The sequence below is a fragment of the Ambystoma mexicanum genome, chromosome 6q, assembly GCF_040938575.1.
Source record: "Ambystoma mexicanum isolate Mex_15411 chromosome 6q, UKY_AmexF1_1, whole genome shotgun sequence".
In the NCBI taxonomy this organism is placed as follows: Eukaryota; Metazoa; Chordata; class Amphibia; order Caudata; family Ambystomatidae; genus Ambystoma; species Ambystoma mexicanum.
Window position 1 is genome coordinate 1,402,447,862 of NC_090937.1, and position 24,043 is coordinate 1,402,471,904.

General features: G+C 48.0%; 1 protein-coding gene across 4 annotated transcripts in view; it reads right to left on the bottom strand.

Moving 5' to 3' along the window:
- Positions 1-24,043, bottom strand: part of HTT (huntingtin) — a 2,905,635-nt gene that overhangs the window by 1,614,407 nt on the left and 1,267,185 nt on the right. For all 4 annotated transcript variants that reach the window (XM_069632055.1, XM_069632053.1, XM_069632052.1 and 1 more), the window contains one exon: positions 16,426-16,503. In XM_069632055.1, the coding sequence (XP_069488156.1) occupies positions 16,426-16,503 (78 nt within the window). The remainder of the gene's footprint in view (positions 1-16,425; positions 16,504-24,043) is intronic.

The window sequence follows — 24,043 nt, forward strand, 5'->3', positions numbered from 1 at the left end:
GTATGGGCAAAGTTATAAGCCACCCAAAAAGTGCGTTATGAGTTGAGTAACAATCATAACTGCAGGGCCACTACTGCAGGCCATGTAATATTATATATATATATAGGGATCTCAACCGGTTATCACCCACACTGTACACCCTAATAAACAGTAACACATTTCAGCAATGGTAAACAGAAAAACTAGAAGTGGAGGAAACAGTGCAAAACAGTCAATACATATAACCGTCCTTGTAGAATTAAGACCCTTACCACTTAAGACGTTCTTTATTGCTAGGAAAGAAGGCATAGTGGCTCAGAAGGAGTGAAAGTCTCAGATAAGGACCTGATGCAGGGAGTTTGAAGTTTTGAAAGGCACAAAGCAAGTATTGGCAAAGCAAACAAGTGAGTAAATGTTCCAGAAGTAAAGCATATACCAGGCAATAAAAGGTAAGTAACGTCATTTAGACATACTCTCTCAATCCCACACCACGACCAGGCAAGCGAGAATTAGCTTGTGGACTTTACGCCCATACAATTTGTATGGTGTTCTAAGTGACCACCACTAGGGTCCTCAGAATTGCTTGGTCCACTTCTAATGTTGGTCTGGGATCGGGGGTGCAGGAGCCATGGGAACAGAGGCAGTTTTTGGCGTCTGGATGGGTCTGGCTAGACTGCAGTTCCGCGCACAGGTGAGACTGTTACATATGTCTTGTAATAGGATGGCCCAGGAACCACCGGGCAACGGCCAATGTAAATCACACAATTTCTGGAGATCCTTTGGACACGACGGATGGGCAGCAGCAAAGATCACCACGAGCAGGCAACACTTGTGGTGACCAATAGGACTCAGTTCCAAGAAGACCCCACTTCAAGCAGAAAAGCAGAAGATGCAGGAGGACTGGACTTAAGCCAAAAGTAGAGAGCCTGCAGTTTTACAAGATGTATTGGGTGAAGTTGTTCAGCCCACAGGATAGTTCCAGGATACGTCCGAAGGTTTCTGAAGGCAGGATCTTCGTGCAGCGGTACGGACAACAGCTCTCACAAGCACAAGGGTCAAAGCACCAACCAGGGTCTCCTTTGAATCAATGCAGAGAAGAATGGCTGCAAAGCCTTACTGGAGCCATACCTGGCTACCGGTAGTGGCAGTCTTATCACTTTCAGCAAGTTGTTTCTCAGCAGAGGGGGACTTCGCTACAAAGGTCAATCTGAGAAACTGCTCATCCTTGTCCCAAATTCAGGCCTATGGGCTACTTCCTCACCGCCCAAAAGGAAAGGATATGCGTCATTCAAATGTGCAAGGGCTGCCCAATCATGGACAAACATCTGCCTAGCAGCAGGCATCCCCTAGCTGGAATGTGGATTGGGACAAGACAATCCCAACCCCACATCTGATCAGGATGCACACACCACCACTATGCCTGGAAAATTCTGATCAGAGCCTGGGAAAGGGCTAATCATGTATGGCATTTTCTGACATAAGAAGACAGTAAGAAGGCCAACGAACAAGAAGGTCAAAGGACAGGCTGAAAAGAACAAATTACTCACTCATGGTAATGTTCTTCCTACAGATTCCACATCTACGATATTCCATCTCCAGTGCCAGATGCCTTTGAAAACTTTGACGCGACCAAGAGGCACATCGGGGCCCCGCTCAGCATCTTGTGGCGTCGGGCCAGTATATAATGAGCAGCTGCGCCCCATAACCTCAGCTCTGCCCTTGACAGAAGGACAGATGAGGTGAGCATGCTATCTGCCAAGAGGGCAAGTTGGGAGAGCTATGAGGAGTCCTTGGGACGAACATCCATCAGAAAGAGCATTACAAAGAGGGAAGTCATTTTTTCTTATAATGAATTCTTCTTCTATGATGGAATCCCAAAGCAGTACATAGATCTGGAGTAGGGAGGAGAGTAAGAGGACCACCTAGACCAGAATACCTCAAGGACAATTTTACTTAAGGGAGTGTCCTGCCCCAAAAGGGAATCCAAGCAGTAATGTTTGGTAAACCTGTGCAGCGAGGCCCACGCACCCATTTGGCAAATACCTAAAACAGGGACCCACAATTGCAGAGTAGAGGTGGCAGCCGGGCTACTGGTTAAATGAAATCTGAAGCCGTCAGGCACATCCGTACTAGCCAGATTATAGCATTCCGAGATCCATAGGATGTCCCACCTTGACAGGTCGGTTTGGTCACATGCCTGCCAGAATGGACATCAGCATAACTCACAAAAAGCTGGTCAATCTTCCTGATATCCCACATTCGAGAGCCGCTGCAGTTGAAAGTCAGCACCGGGTCCATCCAATGGATTAACTCCTCCGTCTTCGAACGATGAGGCAGACAAAAAAACACTGGAAGATGGATCTGTTGCGAGAGAGGAACTCCGAAACAACCTTCGGAAGAAACGGCATCCTCACTCCCAAAATCACCTTCTCTTTGGCAAAAAACAAATAGGTAAATCTCCCTACGTGTCAGCAACCTACTAAAACAAGAATACATGGGCTCAAATGGAGCAACAATAAGAAGTGTTAATACTAAATATATATCCCACACTAGTACCACAATTTGGTGTTTTGGAAACGGGTGCATAATACCCGCAAAAATTGCTTAGCAGTGAAAATCCAAAACAGAGGAAATGGGACAGGATAAAGGGGCCTCCGGATAGATCTCCCAGAACCAACCTCAGAATTTACACCATCTGCAGTCCTACAATGATTCAGTGGCAGGCCTCAGGCAGAAAGGAGCAGATCAGGGTGTTGCCTGACAAGTCCCACCCCTTGGATCTCAGGTTCTCAGGAGCAAAGCAGGAAGGTTCAGGCTGCTGAGATTTGGGTGGAGTGCCCGCCCCTCCAATGTGGAGAGTAGAGCCACTCTCCTGAGGATACGCCGTGGAGCGCTGATGGACATGCCCAGCAACTTCGGGACCACGTCCTCCAGGCTCAGTACAGAGCGGGCAAGATCAACATTGTCCCAAAAACGGGCAGTCTCCTCAGAACCAGGAGAATTACAGGGATTTGTGGGAATGCATAAAGAAGGTTGAACGTCCATCAACTGTCCATGCTCCCCCAGAGCTCCCTGATGAGGCAATTCCTTGGAGTAGATTAATTTGCCCTTCCTGTTCACACTGGAAGCAAAGACATCTGCTTGAGTCCGGAATCCCCCAGTAGGATAAAATCTCCTCCAGAACTTCCTGGCAGAGCTCCCACTCATGGGATGCTGAAGTCTGTCTGCTCAAAGCATCTGCAGTGACATTCTCTTTTCTGGCAAGATGGGTAGACATCGGAGAGGCGTCATTCTCAAGAGCCCAAAGTCACAGTTTCATTGCTTCTCTGCAAAGTGGCAGGGATCCTACACTTACCACACAGGGAATGTCTGTAGAATTACAGTGATTAGTATAATTCAGTAAGTAAATCAATAAGCTTGTAAAAACAACTAATACTGACCCATAAAAGAAGCACACCTTATTCCTGTCAGGGGATGCTAACCTTAGGTCTGCAGTGTTGTGCCGCCTATCCAAAAGAAAAGAGGAGGAGTGCTGTCCCTCTTCTACATCAACAAATCCGGTTATTGAATTCGATGAAAAAACACTCAAAAGCCCGAGAAAAAGGGGATAGGACCCAATTGGAATTTCCTGTTAATGCACTCTCAACATTGCAGGGGGGAATTGTTCTATGATGTACAATCTCTGTATTCACCCACAGAGTAATATGTCTAAAAGGGAAACGTCCCCCTGAATCCATTAGTTACGAATGGTACAAAAGATCGAAAAAGGCTGGTACCATTTGTACAAACGGGAAAATACTGAACATGAGGAGTGGTGTTTGTGGGGGTGTCCCCCGCTCCCTAGGTTTGGCATTTTCAGATTTAGGGTGTGCGGGGGTGTCCCCTGAATAAAGAAAACCCCCCTATTTTAAAAATAAAATTAAAAAAGGTAAAAACAAAAATTAAAAAGTAAAAGGACCCTGCGGCGCTGGTTCCCAAGCACGTAAGTGAAGGGAACTAGCGACGGCCGCACAGAAGGAGGTGTGCCGCGCACAGGTAAGTAGGGGTGTGGGGGCAAGGGAAAAGTCTGAAATGTTCAGGGGAGAAAAGAAAGTTATTTTTGGAAAAATAACTTTAGTCTTTTCTCCCTCGATCATTTCAGCTACGGTCTGACCCGAATCCGTCTAAAAGATGCTGTCGGTGCTATGTGTAATTAAAAATCCACAAAAGGAGAGCCAAGGATTTGGGGTCAGTGTACCAGCCACCAGGGCTATGTACTAGTTTGCAAAAGGTATCCAGACTACTCAAAGGATATCAAAGCAGGATAAGTCTGACTAGTTTCTATGACGTGAATAGTTTAAGTCATCAACTTCAGGGCCAGAAGATTCAGAAAGGAACAAGTTACTTACCTGTAACTATTGTTCTCCAGCATGAGTCTGGCATGAATTTACATGCTCAAGAATATTCCCTACCGTCAGGCTGGGAATCCTCTGTGAAAGAAAAAAACAGTTTCACTTTCACTTAAAAACGGTCTTCTCCTTTAAACCAATCACTGTCCTCTGGGTCATAGTGCCCTCATCCAATGACAGTCCTCTCTTTAAGCCCCTTCTCTGGCAGCCATCTTTAGATTTTGTAAGCACGTAATTGGCAGTATGACCAAGAAGAGCTGCAGAGGGGTCGAAGGGAGGGTTCACATGTGAATACATGCAAGACCCATGCTGGAGAACAATAGTTACAGGTACGTAACTTGTTCCTTCTCCAGCATTGGGTCAGGCCTGGATTCACATGCTCATGAATAATAAATACATAGCAGTACAACATTACACAACCACAGGAGGTGGCATGGCTCAACAGAAGCAATTACTCTTACTGCTGGAAAAGACTAACCTCAAGCGAACAGGTTGCGTAGCACTGCATAACCGACTCTGGACTCCTCCCTGGAATCCCTGTCGACACAGTAGACCTTCGTGAAGGTGGGCGTGGACCTCCATGCAGCAGCCCTGCAGATGTCCAGTAGGAGCAACGCCGTCGTCACAGCGATCGCTCTGGTGGAGTGGTCTCTAGGACGGCGGGGCAGCGGTCGGTTCGCATGATGCAGCCCGAGAGCCACCTTGAGATGGAAGCCTTGGATAAGGCCTTCCCATGGTTCACAGGACCAAAATTCACGAACAGTTGTGAAGTCGTCTGAAAAACACTTTGTGCGTGTCACATAGAACTTTAAGGCACAAGCATCATCCAGTGAGTGCAAGGCCCTTACAAACGGTGACAGAGGTTTCGGGGGGAAAAAAAACTGCCAACATCAAAGGCTTGTTGAGGTGGAATTCCGACAAAACCTTCGGCATGAAAGAAGGGTGCGGCCGGAGCACCACCCTCGATTAGTGGAAAGTCAGGTATGGTTGCTTGCATAATAGGGCCTGGATCTCACCCACCCTCCTGGAGAGGTGACTGCCAAAAGGAAAGCCGTTTTCCATGAGAGGAACGTAAGAGGGACCTGATGCAAGAGGGATCCCATGAGCCTCGTCAGAACAACGTTAAGTTCCCACACCGGGGCAGGAGCCTTCACTAGTGGGAGAGACCGAAAAAAAGTCCTTTGAGGAACTCTTTGACGAGTCGATGAGACCACAGTGACTATCTTCCTGGCCAACTGGTGTAGCGGGAGATAGCCGCCAGCTGCACCTTGATAGAAGCGTGTGTCAGGCCCGCTTTGGCCAAGGAGAGCAAGCATGGATGACCTTGCGGGGCTGTGACCCTCAACGGGGTAATCTTCTGCGACCGGTACCATATAGCAAAACGCTTCCACTTGTGACCGTAGTAAGTCGACAACGCCCTGGCCTTTGCGAAGACCTCTCTGCAGTCCGCAGGCAACTGGTATCCACTAAATTCTAGGGCTGCAGGAGCCAAGCCCTGAGGTTCAGTTTTCCTGGGTTCTGATGCAGGATTTCACCTCCTTCCCTGGTGAGCAGATCCAGAACCACCGGCAGCTTGACCGGGGGTGACGCTCGCAGACTGAGAAGGTTCGGATACCAAATCTACCTCAGCCACGCTGAGGCGATGAGTAACATCTTGCACGGACACCATCTGAGTGTGTTCATGACACGTAGCACGAGAGGGAACGAGGGGAAAACATACACAAACAGTCCTTCCCACAGAAGAACAAGTTATTTACTCCTGGTTAACGTTCTTTCAACTGGATGTTCCTCCCACATATTCCTCATCTTTGATATCCAGCTTGAGCTGCTTCGTAAAAAAGAATTCGGCAGAGGGCGCTGTGCGTCGATGCAGTTGACTCGATGTCACGCGAGGGCCTCCGTCTCGAGGATGATGTCATTGAAGGCATATAAAGTATGTGCAGCGCCCGTTGGATTCAGTTCTGTTTTCCTTACAGTAGAAATACCTGCATTAACACATGATTGACCGCACTCAACTTTGAAGGAGCGAAAGCTGTAATAGCATGGGAAATTCTACTGTGGAGTAGGTTGGGTGGGCAATGAGGAATACGTGGGAGGAACATCCAGTCGAAAGAACGTTACCAGGGGTAAGTAACTTTTTCTTCAAATGGATTGTGTCCTTCCATGCATTCCTCATCTTTGATAGACTCCCAAAGCACTATTACATTTGGTGGAGGGAGTAAGAATTTAGTTTTCAATGGTTTTCATGAACTGAATATGCAGGACAGCTTTCCCAAAGCTTCCGTCCAGACCAAGGGAAGACTCAAGGCAGTAATGTTTTGTGAACGTGTGAATAGTAGACCACGTCACTGCCTCACAAATATTTTTAATCAGTACACCCCTTTGCAGGGCTGTAGAGATAGCCATGCCCCTGGTGGAATGGGCCAATAATCCTTCAGGAGGATCCTTGCCTGTCCGTCTGTAGAATTCCGGAATTGCCAGAATATCCACCTGGTTTTGGTCTGTTTAGTAACAGCATGACCCACTTTGTGGCCTCTATAGCCAATAAAAAGCTGATCAATACGAAGTTATGATAGCCTAGATATGTAAAAGCACAGGGCTCTGCGTGAGTTCAACCTATGTAATCTCTCCTCCTCTTTGCCAGGATGATGTGGAGGATAGAAAGAAGGTAAAACAATGTTCTGCCCTATGACAATGGTGGGTAAGGGAAGAGGGAATGGGAAGATGCGCAAGGCACAAAAGAGGAATAGGCCTAGGGTTGGAGGACAGAAAGGAGGTCCTGAACTAAAAGAGAAAAGGGACACCACCGTTGGAAGGCAAGGTGAGCGTCTGGGGCAACCACCCAGTCCACATCACAATGGAAGAAACAACAATATCACTTAAGGGGCCGAATTCCCCCAATCAACGCAGAGCAGTTCTTGGTAGATTAGAGACGTTGCACGCAGTGATAGCTATTCTGCAGGAAACTCATCTCCTCCGGAAGGACGAAAGGAGGCTGAAGAGTAAGACGTACCCCCTACAGTTCTTTGCCTCAAGAGGCAATAAGACAAAAGGAGTAGCAATATTATACAATCGGGACCTGGGATTCCAAAAACACATGATCAGAGACAGCGAGGGTAGATACTTGGAGGTCAAGTGCACTATTAGGGGCCAAATCAACACAGTACTAGCGATACAGGCCCCCAACAAAAAACAGGACACATATATCACTGGGCTACTACAGAAAGTGGGTGGTTGGTGTGAAGGCCGGATAATAATAGGTGGGGACTTTAATTGTGTAATGGACCCGAAACTAGATAAAACACTCCCCCCTACAGCAGCAGATCAGAGGAACAGACAAGCACTGGGCAGATTCTTTAGAGACTTGTGGGTGATCGAAACATGGCGTTTTTTTCAGGAAAAAAGTAGGGAATACACACATTATTGGGCAGTGCACAGAGGCTACTCCAGCATAGACATGATCCTGGCCTCAGCTTCCCTAATCCCCCACGTCACAAAAGAGGAAAATGGGATGCACTACCTCTCAGACCACGCCCCAGTATCGGTCAGCATGGAGCTTGACGAGAGCGGAAACGGAGGCCATCGCCAGTGGAGCCTAAACAAGTTGATTCTGAGAGATATGGCACTTAGGGCACACATGGAAACCACTATAAACAACTACTTTGGGGAGAATGATGATGGGGAGACAGATTGGAGAACAGTGTGGGACGCGGGAAAAGCAGTAGTGCAGGGAGAATTCATTGCACAAGCAGCAGCATACTATAGGGAAAGGGTCATCACAACAGGTAAACCTGAAGAAGAATTAAGAGCGGCTGAAGAACAACACAAGTCCCGACAAACACCCAAGACACTACGAAAGGTCAGAGCCCGGTTAGAAAACCATACAGCAGATAGAGTGGCACTGACAGTATTGAGCACCAGGCAATCCTATTAGATGCACAGGGGAAGGTGAATAGATTCCTTGCGGCCAAATTACGGAAGCAAAAAGCATGCAATATCGCCAGGTTGAAGATCAGTCAGGGGGGGAAAATGTGTACCGTAGATGAGAAAAAATTAGAAATAATGGTACAATTCCAGGAGGAACTACTAGTAAGCGAAAATCTTGACAAAGCTAACCAGAAATCATACATGTCCGTTACCCCCCCGCCACAGTTCACAGAACAAGATAGGAACATGCTGGGGGAGCCAATAACAGCCCAAGAAGTAAGTGATGCGATTGCATCCCTACCGAGAAATAAGACTCCAGGCCCAGATGGTTTGGGAAATGGCTATTATAAAACGTTCCACGCACAGTTGTAAGCCCCCCTCACCCGCCCCTTCAATGTAATCGGCGAAAAAGGGGCAGTTTCGGAAGACATGGGGAAATCACTCACAATCTTTACCCTAAAACCAGGTAAAGATCCTGTGGAAGGCGCCAGCTATCGCCCTGTAGCGCTCCTAAACACGGATGCAAAACTTTATGCCAAGATATTGGCAAACAGGCTGATGAGTACCTTAACAAATATCATACATGAGGATCAGGCAGGTTTTATAAGGGGGAGACAAACTCAAGATAATGTTAGGGGGGCCATAGATATAATTGATTTGGGATCCATACCAAATCAAAAATTCTCAGTGGCAGCACTAGATGCCAGGCGAGCTTTTGACAGCTTAGATTTGGGAGTACCTAAAATTGGTCTTGGAGGGATTGGGTGTGGGGCGTCATTCGTTAAGATGGTATTAACAAACTATCAGCTCCCATTCACAAACCTTATGATAAATGGCCAAAACTCTAAACAGATTAACATTAAAAGGGGTACACGTCAGAGTTGCCCCCTTTCTCCACTGATCTTTGCAATGGCAATGGAACCAATTGCAATCCAGATTAGGAGTGACCCAATCATCAAGGGGATGACGTGCGAGGGATCGACAAACAAGTTTTCACTAAATGCGGACGATATATGCTGTACATAGACACCAAAAACACGCTACCCAGGGTTATGGCGAAATTACATAAGTTTGCTGTTATTTCCGGATTTACAATAAATCACTCCAAATACAAAGCACTAAATATTACAGAAAAGCGGGAGGAGAAAGTGGGCCTGGAGGAATCATACCCCCTAATTTGGGAAAAGGATACATTGGAGTACTTGGGGGTCCATATAACAAAGGAAGTGGGGAGCTTGTTTAAAGAAAACATTGAGCTGCTTTGGAAGCAACTCCGGGACGATTTGCAAAGGTGGGACGCCCAGGAGTTATCCTGGTTTGCAAGAATTGCTGCAATAAAGATGACTCTGCTGCCCCGCTTGCTGTATGCAGTGTGTTCGATCCCTGCGGATAACCCTCCTCAGCTAATTAGGGACCTCCAGAAGGCATATCCAACAAAGAATATCCAACTTCATTTGGCAAATTCTCAGGGGTCTGGGAGTCCCGGACATTGGGAGGTACATACTGGCGGCCCACCTGGTGTCAATGCTAAAGTGGGCGGAACAGGATTCCTTGAAAGGGTGGTGTAGGATGGAACAAGCAGTCACTACAATCCCTCTAAAAACATTTAGGTTCCTGGGGTCAGCTGCCTGCGAGAGAGGGGGTAAACTGTTGGAAGTCACCAAAGCATCACTGCGCAGCTGGGATCAAGCATTGCGAATGAAGAAAATGTGGCAGGGACTCGGCCCGCTTTCCCCCCTGGCACACAATGCAGACTTTACACCGGGCTTCTAGCTGCAATTCTGAGAGGGGTGAAGGGGTGCGGAAACACTGTCCCTAAGAGATATGTACCAGGAGGGATGTCCTTTATAGACTGCAAAAAGAAATTTTGAAATAGGTGAAAGTCAAAGATATAAATACATGCAACTCCGACATTGGATCTTCCATCCATCGGTGAAAAGGGCAGGAGTAAGGAACCCATCCAGGTTGGAACTAAGAATGCATGAGGGTACAACTACGAAAGGAATAACTAGACTATTTAGACTACTGGATAACGCCCAAACAGCAGATAAGCTCCCATATAAGGAGAACTGGGAAAAGGACATGGGGTAAACAATCACAGAAGAAGAATGGGGCCAGATCTGGTCGAGAATGCATACGCTGTCCAAATGTACAGCGATCAAGGAATCAGCGTACATACTTTGTTATAGGTGGTATTTGACCCCCTAACACCTACATCAAATAGATGCCAAATATCCACTGGATTGCTGGAGACAATGTGGGGGAGGGGTGTGACTTGTAGCACATGTGGTGGACGTGTCCGAAGGTGACAATGAATTGGAAATAAATCTTGGGCACATCAAGGACATAACCGGTACGGAGCTGCCATTGTTGCCAAAGATAATTTTATTGGGAGCGGTGTCTGAGGGAGGATACGTGGCATCTGGAAACAAAGCAACCCTAATAACTCACCTACTGACGGCAGCAAGAATGACACTAGCACAAAGACGGAAGACCAAAAAGGGCCCAACAAGGCCCTGGTGATGGTTCAAGGTATGGGGGATCATGGCTATGGAAACAATCTGTGCCCTAAACACAGGGAAATATCTAAAATTTCAATCTGGGACCCTTTCAGTTCGTTAAGTGACCACAAGTGGACAAGTTTTTATAAGCTGGACAGGGGAGAAGATATGGAGGGAGGTCGAGGACTCTATGCCAAAAGGAAAACGGGGTGGGGGGAGAGGGGAAGTAGGGGAGGGAAAGGGGGGGAGAGGAGGTAGCAGTTAAAAGTTTAAGAAAAATGGAGGCAATTATCCCTCATCTATCATCAGTCCCGGAGCATTTTTCTAATAATGTATTAATATTTCAAAGCGTAAACTGTTATTTCTGCTTTTGCCACACTTGAAAATAAAACTGGTTAAAAAAAAGAAAAAAAAAAAAAAAAAAAAAAAGAATTATTGTGTCACCAGTGGAATTTTGAAAAAGAACATTCTCCTGACGAGCGCTTAAAGATTGATAGCGCCGCTAAATAGCCTTTAATAGTTCCAACCTGGAGCCCAGATTGGCTAAGGATAGTAGAAAGGATAACACCTCCAGTGTTTTGCACAGAAAAGGGTCTACATTCTTGTTTTTGCACAAGTTGCAGAATTTGTTGCAAAGGTACAAAACCATTGTTTCTGGCCTTCTGGCCAAAAGCAAAATCTCCATAACGTCATCTGGGAGGTCCGAATCCTTGTATATCAGCCTTTCAGAAACCATGCGTGAAGGCTGAATGTCTTGACCTCTGGTTGGAGAATTCGACCCATCTCCCTCGAGAAAAGGTCCTCTCTTATTGGAAGACGTATTGGAGGGCAGACGGACATGTCCAGAAGGTAGGGGTACCACGTCCTCCTGGCCCGATCCGGGGCAATTAGGATCATGCGTTTCCCGAACTTTTGCAACCTCCTGATCACGTGAGGAATGACGGGACCAGAGGAAAAGTGCACAGGAATGGAAACTCCCAGTCCATTACGAACGTGTCTCCTAGAGCTCCTCTTAAGGGAAATTCCTTGGAGCAATACAGTTCGCACTTCCATGTGACACTGGTCACAAACAGATCCACTTGAGGGGCTCTTCAAAGGGTAAAAATCTCTTGAAGGATTTCCACAGCTATTTCCCACTGGTGGGAGACTGTGCTCTGCCTGCTCGGAGCGTCTGCTGCTGTGTTTTAGTCTCCGGCTAGGTGAACTGCCGACAGAGAGATTCTTTCTTGTATCGCCCAGTACCAGAGCTGCATTACCTCTCTGCACAGTGGTAGTGGGCTCTTCAAAGGGTAAAAATCTCTTGAAGGATTTCCACAGCTATTTCCCACTGGTGGGAGACTGTGCTCTGCCTGCTCGGAGCGTCTGCTGCTGTGTTTTAGTCTCCGGCTAGGTGAACTGCCGACAGAGAGATTCTTTCTTGTATCGCCCAGTACCAGAGCTGCATTACCTCTCTGCACAGTGGTAGTGACCCTACACCACCTCTCTTGTTGAGGTACTACATGGCCACTGTGTTGTCCGTCATTATCAGGACATTCTTTCCCCGCACAGGGGGCAGAAAGGCCTTCAGCGCTAGTCTGATTGCCCTCACCTCTAAAATATTAATATGTAGTTTGGACTCCAACGGAGACCAACGACTGCTGACCGTCAGATTGTTGGTGTGTGCTCCACACCCCGTGAGTGAGGCGTCCGTCACTACTGTTATCTCCGGACATGGTTGCCAAAAACGTTCTCCCTTCAGAATATTGTCCTTGCAGGCCCACCACAAGAGATCCTGTTTGACCCTGCCTGGAACCCGAAGTAGGTGAAGGAACTGCTCATAACTCAGCAATAGACTGTTAACCTGCACTTAGCTAAATCTTGCTTACCAGTATTCTTGTATCAAATGTGTGTTGCCACTGCGACAGACTAACCTATAACATGTTCCCTTTACACTTTCACTATGCCCTTTCAGCACGGACCATTCTGTAACCTGGTACTTCATGCTATTTATTGTACTGTATCATCCTCTGCTGTTCCCTGTACGTGCAACTTTCTGTAACACATGTTGTTCCTTAACGATAAAGCGCCCAGTTACCCTAGGGTTTGGCTGTGCTAAAAAAAATAAACAAACTAAACTAAACTAGGTCCGACATGTTTCCTGAGAACTGGGACCATTGTGTTCTGAGGGCACATTGAAAGGATCTAATTCTCAAGCGTGCCTCTGGCACCAGAACAATGCAGAATGCCATGAGGCTGAGCAACCTCAAAAGCATTGAAGGCCGGGAGATGCTGGGCACTCAAACTTGGTGACCATCTGCAGAATATCTAGGGCCCTCACCTCGGGTGGCAAGCTTTTTCCCCCAAGGATGTATCCAGTACAGCCCTGATGAACTGGAACTTTTGAGAAGGTGTCATAGGGGACTGTGTAATTGAGGGAGAAGCCCAGTCTGTAAAGAGAGTGGCAGGTCATGCTGAGATGACGCAGGACTTGTTCAGGAGTACGCGCCCTGATCAGCCAATCGTCCATATAGGGGTAGATGTGAATCCCCCCTCTCCTGAGACTCGCTTCTTCCTAAAACCCTCGGGTGGAGGTTAGCCCGAATGGCAGAACTCGAAACTGATCATGAGAACCGTCAAAGGCAAACCTCAGGTATTTCTGTGCTTGAGATATATTGGCACATGAAAATAAGCATCCTGAAGGTCCAATGACACCATCCAATCCTGGAGTTGGAGGGCCTGAAGGATCTGAGAAAGTGTGACCATCTTGAACTTGTCCTTCCTGAGGAACTTTTTCAAATATCTCAAGTCCAAGATGGGTCTCAGTCCTCCGTCCTTCTTGGGTATTAATGTGATGCTGGAAATGCATTGGAGGGACAGGGCCTCCATGCCCTTGTCCTGTACTCCCTTATGTGTGTTCTGTATTGTTTTGTTTTCTGCACAGGAGTCCATGTGGGACTCCTGGCAGTGCAGCTCTTCCTCTTTTGTTTTCTTCTGTTGAACAGAGACCCTTGGGATACCCTTATGGCACCCATAGTTAGGGGTAAAGCCCTGTACCCCTAGCATATGATTTTGTGTGTGGCCCGCAGAGCATGGTATGGGCTGGTGGCAGTTCCATGCTGAATTTGACAGGTGCTCTGAGCATCCTCCATTTTGGGATACCCCGGTCCCGTCATTGGAATCAGTTGATTCCTGATAGGAAACAAGATGGCCCCTGTGGCCTCTTGTTTTTATTGCCCGTTACCTTGTTTTCCCAAAGTCCCGGGAAGCCCTGACTGTCCATTCCCCCTGACTGGCTGTTGGGTCGAAGTTCCATATATGGTGTTGTTGTGAAGTCCAGGGCAGACTGGCTGGAGACTTCCCAGTGACTGTATGTTGTGGGTACACCCTGTGGGTGGGACTTGGGTGAATGGAGTGTGTGACCAATATGCACTTCTTGTTGTGGATGTCTAGTTTCTGGTGTTTGACACAATGACTGAGACAGCCCTGCTCAAAACTGGTATGAATGCAGTGTGTAGTGTTGAATGGCTGGGTACTTGTCCCAATACACATTCCTTGTTGTGAGTGTCTGAGAGGGAGGAAAATGGCCTGAATGCACTGTATGCCCGATTGGCTGACTTGCTGAATGCCCTTCTGAGTGATTGGTTGCCTGAGTGTGACCCAGCAGAATGAATGGGAGATCAACTAGTATATCTTGGGGCCTCTCACTGCTAGAACTCGTTCAGAAGCTGAAGTTGATAGTTGAAGCTTATCCTGGAAGCCGAGCTGGAAGAAGAAGATTTGCTGCTGAATTTGCTTCGACCCGATCCGAAAGCTGTCGAGTTCATCGAGGACTGATCCGTGAGAGGACCTGTTTAGGTGCCCTCTTCCTGTGCTCCGAGGGACCAACGAGCACTGCTAACCTTCGCCGAAGCTCCATGGAAGTCAGACCCCCGGAAGGCTGCCGACCGGAGACTGGGACCGCTGAGGAGAACGAAGATAAGCACAGGACATTCTGCCCACGGTCGTCGACAAGGGTTTGCAAGTTTGCTGTAACCGCTGGAGGCCCCTTGAAGCCGGGTTGCTCAGAAGTGGGGACATTATAGAAGGAAATAAGACTTATAGAACAATATATGAACTGGGCTTGTGATATATCTTTATTTTACAGGTTGCCCAGGTGGGGGGGATCCCCACACAGAACTGTGTTTAACGGTAGAGGCCAGAATTCTGCCAATTGTTCTAACCAACTGCTTTCCTCCTAGGTCTATTGTTGGTTACCTTTATTAAGTGATTAATGTGACATTTAACCAGAGTACAGTTGATGCACTTTAATGGAATCTAATAATAATTGTGGTACCACTTAGAACTGTATATATTTGCCATTGTAGATTTGCTGAGCACAAACTGAGTTATTGTGATTGTGTATATACCCTTTAAACTTAATTATATAAAGACTGTGTTTTAACTAATACAGTGTGTGGACATTCCTTTGTGGGGGCTTGGGGCCTGCCTCACCAGCTCTTGACAGATAAGTGGAAAGTAAGCATGAATCTATGGGAGCCAGACAATGTTTTTGGCAATGTTATATGGGCTACCGCAGGCACGAGGGTAGAAGCTTGAGATAAGATCCACCAGTTGAACAAACAGGAAAACAACAAAGACATAGCGACCAGAGAAACTAAAATTAGTAGGATATGGAAAAAATAGAAGAACATCCATCTAAATAAATAGGCTACTTTTTAAAGGCTCACCTTGATGGGTGATGGAATAAAATAAAGTAAGGAGAGTGACAGAGAGAGCAAACCCTGAAAGTTGTACCAAAAGGTGCACAATCACAGATTTTGTAGTAATATCTTTTTCTGAAAGATGACAGAAAATGGAGATTGTTGCCAAATTGCATATTAAGTACAGTTGGGTTCGAGAAAGATGGAGGAAGGATACTATTCAGTTTGGCAAAGAAGGTAAACATATCGGAGCATTTTCTGTTTTAAAACTTGGGAATCATCCATTATTCGGGAAAACAACCCTGGTAAGAGATTACATGCCACGCAGTCCAAATCCTTGTTTTTTCTGGGTATATGTCAGGGCGTGTCCTTTGGTGGTGCTAGGGAGTCACCTTACCGGGTGGATAGTTATACTTTGAATGTTATGGGGATAACCCCCTGCCAAAGAAGACCTATCAAATGTTGTTAATGTATTATTTAGATAAAAATAATGATGTGTTATTTATATAGCACTTTCGCCAAAGCTCTTTACAGAGAACAGATTTACATACAATATTACCAGAGGCTGAGTTGGCCTTGCCAGGTTACGAACCTGCGACCTGCAGAACCAAAAAGCTTGGAGCAGCAAGCGCTCAACCGGCTGAGCTATCTTACCAGATTATGTGTCTGTGCAGGAGGTGACTGGAGAAGCGCAAGCATGAATCCCTGTGCGCAGCACTACTGTCTCACACAAACGCACAGAGATGACCGGAGGACAGAAGAGAGAACTCCCTCGGCACCCACATAGCCCCAGAACCTGGAAGAGAGCCCCCGCTTTACAGCACAGCAGGAACCACACTTATAGAGGGCAAGGGAACTATACCTTATATATGTCAATCACACTGGTCATTCACAATAATTATACTCTACATAATAAAGCACACTATTATAACAGTTTACACGTTAATTTACCTGCTGAACACAAACTGTAGACATCATTGGTTCCCTGTTGAAGCAGGATTTGAGGTAACCTAGGATCTCTTCAACGCACTGCAAAACACAAACAATGTACATCATGAAATATGATAACATTTTAAAAGTGTACATCAGTATAACATTATCTTTGTGCTTTGCATTAACAGAGTGGTCTAATGGCTTTTTAAAACAAATACAAACATGGCCCTAATAATTTGCTGAACCTACAAGAGAAGTAGCACTATATGTAAATTAGTACGCAAAATGAGCATTCAAATTCATTACTGCAGGAAGCCATTTGAGAATAACCATGGCAGTCTGCAGAAAATGATACACAGTAACAGTTATAGACTGATGAATAGTAGAACATATACATGAATATGAAATTACGAGAGGGAGGGGGAGAGAGTGGGGTGAGAGAGGAGGCATGGGGATGGAAGGGAGGGAGGTAGAGGGGTCAGAGAGGGGAGGAGGGGGAGAGATTCAGGGAGGGGGAGAGAAACAAGGGTGAGGGGGAGAGAGTAAGACAAGGGGAAGGGGTGAGGGAGAGAGAAGAGGGGGAAGGAGAGAGACAAGTGGGGGAGAAGAGGAGGGGAGGGGAAAGAGGAGCGGGAGGGCGAGAGAGACCAGGAGGGGAGGGAGAGAGACCAGGGGAAGGGAGAGAGATGAGGGGAAAGGAGAGAGAGATTAGGGGAGGGAGAGGGATGCAGTGAGGGAGGGAGAGGGAGATGGAGTAAGTGAGAGGGAGAGCAGGAGAAGGGGCGAGGGGGAGGGAGAGAGCACCACCTCCAGTTAGTAGGGCTGTTCAAGATGTATGTTGTTAGGGCTACAGGCATGGTCTGACATTTGCTATAAAAAGAGAATCAAAGCATAACAAAGCACCCAGTCTAGACAGATTTGCAGCGGATTTTATATAGGCAAATTATTGGTAACCTTGGACCTTTTAAACTAAATTATAGAGCCGGGTTCAGGGTTACGCATATGGTCCTGAATCAATGGAACATTATGTAATTGCAAAAATCCTTAAGTCTTGGAAAGACCTCTTGAAGCGCAGTAACTATTTCCCTGGATTTCTGATGAACATGGTAAATCCAACATCCAAGATCATTTGGGGATTTAGCAAAGAGAACAATGGCAGCTGCCTTTCCAGTAGATAAATCAGTTAATTTTACAAGGTTGCAAGCGACCAGGGATCTCAAACCTCTATTGACACAGAAAACATTTAGAAGAGGACGTATTGGCCCCATCTTCAGTATCTTTTTAAATGAAATCTTCATATAACATGCACAAGCTGTAGCTGAATCTCCACAAGCTAGAGTGAACAGATGTCAAAGTGCATACCAGACATTCCTGTTTAAACAGATCATGAACAGCATGCTCCCTCTTCCTCCTTCTATTGAAAATGATTAGAATATGTAAGAGATGGCAATGTGGCCAATGCCTATGCAGATTGCCCTCTTTCCCAAGTGTGAGCACAATACAGTTTCAACTGCTGCTGAGAATTTACATTATACTATATGGAGAAATATCCAGTTAAAACCATTTTAATAATGTAGACATTCTACCCATCACATTGGGGGTTCTCCCGTTTGAATGAAGATTATAAAGTTTAAGTTACTTGTAAATATTCCCAGTCATCAGGCTGGGAATCCTCAGTAAAAGATAAAACAGTTTCGCTTTCACTTTAAAACTGTATTTCTCCGCCAAACCAATCACTGTCCTCTGGGTCATACTGCCCCCATCCAATGACAGTCCTCTCCCTAAGACCCGCCTCTGGCAGCCATCTTTATATTTGGTAAGCACGTAAAGTGGCAGTATGACCAAGAAGAGCCGCAGTGGGGCCGGAGGGAGGGTTCACATGTGAATCCATGCCAGACCCATGATGGAGAAGAACAAATTACTCCCTTACCTGGTAATGTTCTTTCGATGAGATGGTCCGACGACGTATTCCATATCTATGACAGTAATCATCACAGCTGTGCTGCTTTGGAAAATCTTTCGGCGTCTGCGTCCTGCGTCAATGACGTCGATACGCCGTCTTCGAGGACCTCCTCCGACGGCCAACGTCACCGGATGTTATAAGTAGGACGCACGACGCCCGTAGCCTCAGTTGTAGTTTTTCCCCAGAACGTGTAGCACCAAACTACTGCCAGTATGACCACAGAAAGCCTTGCGGAAACGTAAGCTGCAATCGCATAAGAAATTCTGTAGCGGGGAAGGTAGGGAGGGAGCGATATGGAATACGTCGTCGGACCATCCCATCGAAACAACATTACCAGGTAAGAGAGTAACTTGTTCTTCGAGGGGATTGGGTCTCCAACGTATTCCATATCTATGACAGACTCCCAAAGCAGTACCAACATAAGGAGGTGGGAAAAGAATTTAGAATATAGAATTTTAGAATTAAATTGCAGAGTAAAGGACCGCCTTGCCAAAGGCCAGATCCTGCCCACGGATAGAATCGAGGGAGTAGTGACGTACAACAGTGTGGACCGAAGCCCATGTGGCTGCATCACAGATGTTAAGAATAGGAACACCCCTCTGCAGGGCACCAGAGGCAGCTATCCCCCTGGTAGAATGGGTCCGCAAGCCTACCAGAGGGTCCTTGCACACCAAGTGGTAAGGTTCAGAAATTGCCAGGATAATCCATCGAGACAAAGTCTGCTTAGTAACAGCTTGTCCCAAACGCTTTCCAGCGTAACCAATAAAGAGTTGATAGGCCACTCTTACCCGGGACATGCGTGAAATATAAAAGCTTAAAGCTCTCCTAGGATCCATCCTATGGAGCCTCTCCTCTTCCTTACCAGGATGCAGAGGAGGATAAAATGCCGGAAGAATAACCTTCTGGTCTAAATGAATTTCTGACACCACCTTCGGAAGAAAGGAAGGACGAACTCTAAGGACAACCCTGTCCTTATGAATCACAGTGAAGGGTGGCTTAACTGAAAGTAGCTGTAACTCCCTCACTCTGCGAGCGGAAGTGACCGCAACTAAAAATACAGTTTTAAGGGTTGACAGTCTCAAAGAACAAGACTGCAAAGGCTCAAAGGGAGCACCCATTAGAAACTTGAGAACAATGTTCAGATCTCAACCGGGCACCTGGAACGGTGACGGAGGGAATACATTAGTGAGCCCTTTCAGAAACTGAGAAATTAAAGGGATTTTAAAATAAGAACACTCCTCAGACGAGCGCCTAAATATAGACAGTGTCGTCAGGTAACCTTTAACAGTACACACTTGCAGGCCCTTGTGGGCCAAAGAAAGCAAAAAAGACAGAACCACAGGAATGTCGCATGAAAAAGGATCCACATTCTTAACCCTGCACCAGTCGCAGAACTTTCTCCAACAGCAACGGTACAGGGACTTTGTTGCCGGCCGTATGGTCGAAAGCAACACCTTCATCACGTCTTCAGGGAGGTCCCAATCCTTATACCTCAACCTTTCAGAAGCCAAGCGTGAAGGTTGAGGGATCTGACCTCTGGATGGAGAACCTGACCCCCCTCCCGTGAGAGCAGATCGTCTCGGTAGGGAAGAAGACGTGGAGGGCAGATGGACAAGTCGAGAAAGTCCGGGTACCACGTCCTCCTGGCCCATGCCGGAGCAATGAGGATCATCCGGGAACCGAACCTCCGTAACCTCCGCAGCACTTGCGGGATGATGGGGACTGGAGGCAACACGTACAGCAGTGGGAATGACCACTCCACCACGAACGCGTCTCCTAAGGCTCCTCTTGGAGGAAATTCCCGCGAGCAGAACCTTTCGCACTTCCGGATGACACTGGAGGCGAAGAGATCCACCTGAGGGGTCCCCCAAAGGGCGAAGATCTCCAGGAGAATCTCCTGAGCCAACTCCCACTCGTGAGAGATCACGCTCTGCCTGCTCAGAGCGTCCGCCGTCTCGTTTTTGTCTCCGGCCATATGAACAGCCGAGATCAAAACTTCCTGCTGGATGGCCCAGAATTCGAGCTGCATCGCCTCCTTGCAAAGCGGAAGTGACTCTGCTCCCCCCCCCTTTTTGTTGAGGTAGTGCATGGCCACCATGTTGTCTGTTAGAATCAGGACACTCTTTCCGCGCACAGTCGGCAGAAAAGCCTTCGGGGCTAGCCTGGCGGCCCTCAGCTCCAACAGATTGATCTGGAGTCTGGACTCCAACAGAGACCAACGACCGCTGACTGTCAACTCGTTGGCATGAGCTCCCCATCCCGTGAGGGATGCGTCCGTCACGATCGTCACCTCCGGCCAGGGCAGCCAAAATGGGGCCCCCTTCATTAGATTGCCCTCGACGGCCCACCACAAAAGGTCCCGGGCTACCGAGGGCAGCAGCTGAACAGGGTCCGACAGCCTGCCGGAGGACTGAGACCACTGAAGCTTGAGGCCGAGCAGTCTCAAGAAATCGGACGCTGGGAGATTCTGGGCAAGCTGAAACTTGTGCACCATCTGCTGAATGTGAAGAGCCCTCACCTGAGGAGGAAAACACTGCCCCGGGGACGTGTCGAGCACTGCTCCGATGTACTGGAGCCGCTGCATTGGTGTCAAATGGGACTTCTTTAAATTGAGGGAGAAGCCAAGCCTGTGAAGGGAGTGGTAGGTGACGGACAGATGATCCAGGACTTGCTCGGGAGAGCTCCCCCTGATCAACCAATCGTCCAGGTAGGGGTAGACGTGAATCCCCCCTTTCCTGAAATGCGCTGCCACCACCACCATGAGCTTGGTGAAAACCCTCGGGGCGGAGGTCAATCCGAACGGCAGCACCCGAAACTGAAAGTGCGAGTCGCCAACCGCGAAACTCGGGTACTTCTTGTGCTTAGGATGGATCGGCACATGGAAGTAAGCATCCTTGAGGTCGAGAGACACCAACCAGTCCTGAAGTTGAAGGGCCTGGAGGACTTTTTTTTTTTTTTTTAACAACTTTATTTATATTTGCACACAGGTTATGCAAATACCATTATACCATACATTAGGTTTTTACACAACCGAGGCTGGCAGGATTTCTTCAGTGGTTGGGGACTCAAGGTCATTTAACTCCGCTAGGTATTGTTTATATCTTGACCATATGTTTCTAGGTTTGGAGGGGGGTAACACAGAGTCAATATACAGTTCCTCGTTGTCATTAGCCCACATCATGAACTGCCGAGACCGAAATCTCCTGCTGGATTGCCCAGAACCAGAGCTGCATTGCCTCCCTGCACAGAGGAAGTGACCCTGCCCCCCCCTTTTTGTTGAAGTAGTGCAGGGCCACTGTGTTGTCCGTCAGGATCAGGACAATCTTTCCTCGCACAGTCGGCAGAAACGCCTTTAGGGCAAGCCTGACGGCCCTGAGCTCCAACAGATTGATATGGAGTCTGGACTCCGACGGAGACGAAAAACCGCTGACTGTCAACTTGTTGGCATGAGCTCCCCATCCCGTGAGGGATGCGTCCGTCACAATCTTCACCTCCGGCCAGTGTAGCCAAAATGGAGCCCCCTTCATCAGATTGCCTTCGACGGCCCACCACAGAAGGTCCCGGGCGATCGAGGGCGGCACCTGAACGGGGTCCGACATCCTGCCAGAGGACTGCGACCACTGGAGTTTTAGAGCCCATTGCAAAGATCTCATCCACAACCTGGCCTCTGGCACCAGAAGAATTCAGGATGCCATGAGGCCGAGCAACCTCAAGAACTCGAACGCTGGGAGGCTCTGGGCATGTTGAAACTTGTGCACCATCTGCTGAATGTGATGAGCCCTCACCTGGGGTGGAAAACACTGCCCCAGGGACGTGTCGAACACTGCTCCGATGTACTGGGGCCGCTGTGTTGTCGTCAAATGGGACTTCTTCAAATTGAGGGAGAAGCCCAGCCTGTGAAGGGAGTGGCAGGTGACTGACAGATGATCCAGGACTTGCTCGGGAGAGCATGCCCTGATCAACCAATCATTGAGGTAGGTGTAGACGTGAATCCTCCCTTTCCTGAGATACGCTGCCACCACCACCATGAGCTCGGTGAAGACTCTCGGGGCGGAGGTCAATCCGAACGGCAGGACCCGAAACTAAAAGTGCGAGGTGCCAACCGCGAACCTCAGGAACTTCTTGTGCTTGGGATGAATTGGCACATGAAAATAAGCGTCCTTGAGGTCTAGAGACACCAACCAGTCCTGAAGCTGAAGGGCCTGGAGGACTTGAGAAAGAATAAACATTTTGAACTTGTCCTTCCGAAGGAGCTTGTTCAAATCGCTAAAGTCCATGATGGGTCTCAATCCCCCCGTCTTTCTTTGAAATCAAAAAATAAGGGGAATACCATCCCTTGTTCCTCTCCGCTACAGGCACCAGTTCTATGGCGCCTTTCTCCAGCAGTGATTGAATTTCCTGCGCAAGGAGCGGAATTCGGACTCTTCAAAGAGATTCCCTGGTGGATTGTCGCGAGGCCTCTGCCGGAAAGGAAGACAGTAGCCATGGGGTATGATCTCCAGAAACCACACATCTGAAGTAATGGCCCGCTACTCTACCAGATGCTGCGCCAGCCTTCCCCCAACCGGCGAACCATGGGACATGGCCTCATGACTGAGCAGAAGCGGCTGCGGCGTTGCCTGAGGGCAAAGAGGCAACTGCCCGAGCGGCCTTGGCACCTTGAGTACCTTGTTTTCCACCTCGGGCACTCCTAATGTGGCCCCTTTGACTAGCAGCTCCTCTAGCTTTACTAAAGGATGAGTAATAACGAAAGGAACCTCCCCTCCATTGCTGTCGCCTAGGACGAAAAGGCGGAGGTTGGCGAACTGCAGTGCTCAACGACTTTGTTGCAGCTTTTGAGGTCTGCAACCTCTCAAGGCTCTCGTCAGCCTTGCTGCCAAAAAAATGTACACCATCAAAGGGCATGTTGAGGAGCCGGGCTTCCACATCAGGAGCAAACCTCGACTTCCAGAACCACACAAACCTGCGCATTACGGTGCTTGCCGCCATGGACTGGCTGGCGCAATCTGCCATGTCCAGACCCGACTGAACGGCCTCACACATGGCATCCTTGCCATCCTGTATCATAGCAAGAAAATCATCCCGTTCATCCCCTTCAGGAATATTTTCAGCCACTAAGGAAACACAGTTCCACAGAGAGTGTGTGAAACGTGACAAAGCACATTTGGAGTTGGCCACCTGAAGAGCCATACTCCCTGAAGAAAACACTTTCTTCACCCAACCATCAAAACGCTTGTCGTCCCTATCAGGAGGGATGGTAGGATACGAAGCCTGCTGTGCTGGGGCCGTAGCCGCCTGCACCACCAAACTCCCCGGAGTGGGGTGCGTGGTCAAGCAGCAGGGGTCGCTACTGGCTGGGCAGTATTTTCGCGGCAAAGACTTGCCCACTGCCGGGAGACTCTCCGGAGCAGTCCAAGCCGCCGCACCCTCCTTTGTAGAGCCATATGGAACGGCAGTACCGGATCAGTTGGTGGACCTTGGTCGAGGATATCCGTCAGGTCATCCTGCAGAAAATCCCCTGGTGGAGCAGACCACCCCAAGTACTCCGTGACCCTCGACATAAGGCTCCGGTACGAGGACTCGGCATGGTTGCCAGGCTCAAGCCTACAGAACTCCACCTCCGGAGAGGTGTCCAGACCACTGGTGTCGCGCAGCGACTGACGCAGGTCCTCA